The sequence below is a fragment of the Adiantum capillus-veneris genome, chromosome 8 (assembly GCF_014529385.1).
Source record: "Adiantum capillus-veneris isolate H3 chromosome 8, ASM1452938v2, whole genome shotgun sequence".
Classification (NCBI taxonomy): domain Eukaryota; kingdom Viridiplantae; phylum Streptophyta; class Polypodiopsida; order Polypodiales; family Pteridaceae; genus Adiantum; species Adiantum capillus-veneris.
Genome location: NC_140938.1, coordinates 30,298,781 through 30,301,369, shown reverse-complemented (window position 1 = coordinate 30,301,369; position 2,589 = coordinate 30,298,781). Strand labels below are relative to the sequence as shown.

General features: G+C 47.7%; 1 protein-coding gene across 1 annotated transcript; it reads right to left on the bottom strand.

The window, feature by feature from the left end:
* Positions 1–213: 213 nt before the first annotated feature.
* On the bottom strand, positions 214–2,158 carry LOC147451886 (metacaspase-6-like). Its single transcript, XM_086518845.1, has 2 exons — positions 1,580–2,158; positions 214–1,447 (listed from the first exon to the last, which is right to left on the bottom strand). The coding sequence occupies exons 1-2, from the start codon at positions 1,926–1,928 to the stop codon at positions 471–473; spliced, it is 1,326 nt and encodes a 441-aa protein (XP_086374971.1). The 5' UTR covers positions 1,929–2,158; the 3' UTR covers positions 214–470.
* Between the last annotated feature and the right edge of the window lie 431 nt (positions 2,159–2,589).

Sequence of the window (2,589 nt, the reverse complement as noted above, 5' to 3'; positions counted from 1 at the left end):
TGCAGCCCTAAATCTAAAAGAACAGATCTCTTGTGGTCGAAGTGATAGGCGTTCTAATAAAAGGCAAACTAAACGTTACCCTAGAAATTAGCAAACATTGAGCTGGGTTTTTCTTACTATTCAAGGAAAATCTTACGATCAAAGTGATGAAGGGAAGACAATGGTTAGTCAAAACATAAAATTAGTTGAAGTAGACAATGAGATATAGCAAAGGAGAGCTTGGAGAGAAGAAGAAGAGAGTTAAAAGTTTTTAACGCCATAGGAACAATCCCAAGAGACCTCAAAGGTACATCCACGAGGGAGGCCGAGAGGAGAGTTTAAAACGTCGTAGGAACAATCCCAAGAGACCTCAAAGATGAGCAGGTGCACAATTTACTTGATCTCTAATCTAATGAATAAAATTGAGCTTTGAAAGCCATATCCTGATTCCTAGGCTCTAGCTGAAAAAATATTGTGAAGATGAGCTTATATTAGCTAGCTGCTAGGCTGCCAAGGAAAGGGGCGTCGACGAGATCATCACTGCAGTAGAGGCCAGGCAATTGGTCGAATTCGATGGAGGCCAGAAAGCGGCGCACCTTCTGCACCAGCTCCCTGTTGGTGATGCCCGGCTGGGAGGCCTCCAGCACTGTGATGAGGCCCCGCGTCAGCGCGCCATAGCCGCCGTCAAAGCTCGGCACCGCGCGCGAGTACTGATACGATTGGCATCCGCTCACAAGCACCCCCATCTCCCCCAGCCTCTTCTTCCCCCCCTCAGCAGCACCCACATCACCCCCCATATCCTTCTTCACCCTTGCACTTGACTCCTCCCCGAATGTCTCATACAACACTGCCTCTATGTTGCCCACGTCCACATCCTCCCTCCCCGTCTGCGCCCTCAAATTGTTCACCAGCGTCTCCACCGGCATCGACTTCACAAACCCGGCCTTCGCCGCTGTGGTGCCTTTCGATGCCGCCTTCGACCCCTTCTTCTTTGTCGCAGCGGCTGTTAACGACGTCCCTTTACGGCCCTTCTTCGATGACGACTTCTTTGCCTCTTTCTTTGATTTTGATTTCCCCTTCTTTGGGGCCTCATCCTCACTGCTGCTGCTGCTTGCTTCCTCTTCCTCCTCATCATCCTCTTCCTCCTCCTCCTCCTCCTCCTCACCACCATAATTCTTTGCCCATTCCTTTGTGTCCTCCTCTTCCTCTTCCTCTTCCTTCTCCTCCTCTGCATCTGCCTCCTCGTCCTCTTCCTCGGCCTCGGCATCATCCTCATAGGCCTCCCTTGTTTCCACAGCAACTAAATCTGCATTCCCATCTTCATCTCCCAATTTCTCTTTCTTTACGAAGCTATCCCCAATTTGTTCCTTCGCTTTGTCGATCAATCCGCCACTGTGGCATGAGTCAGAGACCATTGTGAAGATCACTCGTGGCGGCAGCTTGTCAACCAGCTCCTGAAAATCGTCATCTGCCGCGAAAGAATGGGGTTACAAAACAGAGCAAAAGTCATACAGAGAGTTCAAGTAAACTGCATTTTCAAATCTTCACTGTCAACACTAGTGTCCTTGTGCACAATCATGCACTTAATACAAGGATATACCATGAATGAGGTTGTTGTCAGTGGGGCAAATGCACTCATTGTAGCCCGTGACGTCGTCATGGGCGGTCGCGGGGACACGACAGCCATGGCCGCTGAAGAGGAAGAAGAGGACATCGCCAGGGACAGCACCGTCAACCATGCGGTGGAGGGCATGCTTGATGTTGGCACCGGTGGGCACATCAAAGGTGGTGCTTCCGGAGTCGATGAGCACGGTGATATCGTCCTCGGCAAAACCGTATTTACTGACCAAGGTGAAGTACATGTTTTTGGCATCATTGACACAACCGGGGAGCTCTGAGGGAGTGCCGGGGTAGTTGCAACCGACAAGGACAGCCTTCTTGGCTCCCATGTCTTGATCAGAGCTAAGATGATAGGGATGAAGAGAGGATGGATGTAGATGAGTGTAGTTGTAGTGTTCTATATATGCAAGAGCTTGTGGGCTTTGTGTGCTAATTGTGGTATAGCAACTTGCATGGTTGACCTTCCTTGTTGTGATTTGTGATTGTGAGAGAAGTCATGGAACGTGCCACATGAAGCTGTATTATGGAACGTGCTAGGCATTGCTCACAAAATGGCCTCTATGCTCCTCCTCTCACTAATTTCAACCTTTGCGAGTGCTTTATGTTCAAGCTATAATAATGGTATTATTTTAAGATTTGGAAGATGCCTGTATCTTCCAGTGATTCCATGGAAAAAAAAGCTGGTCAGGCCTTGTCATTTATGAAAAAATAATAGACCACTAATCATTAATGGCAAATTGCTTGGAACTTTATACAATACTAATACGGCCGGCCGCCTTCGGTAACCTCTCTCTCTCCCCCTCTCTCCCTCTTTATCGCGTGCAACTGGGCTTTTTTTCTTTTTGGACTTTAGCCTTCAGGTCGCAGATTGTGACACGTGTAAAGGGGAGCCCTTCCGCCATGTTATGTTAGTAGATATTGACAAACTTCCTGAAAATTCTTTTTTAAACAACATTTATATCAACATGAGAAATAATAGTTTTATAAAAC

What these genes read in the sequence shown, in the direction of transcription:
- LOC147451886 (XM_086518845.1), bottom strand. Translation starts at nt 1,928, where the DNA reads ATGGGAGCCAAGAAGGCTGTCCTTGTCGGTTGCAACTACCCCGGCACT. An exon ending in TGACAACAACCTCATTCATG is followed by an intron (nt 1,448 to 1,579) that starts GTATATCCTTGT and finishes CTTTCGCGGCAG; the next exon opens with ATGACGATTTTCAGGAGCTG.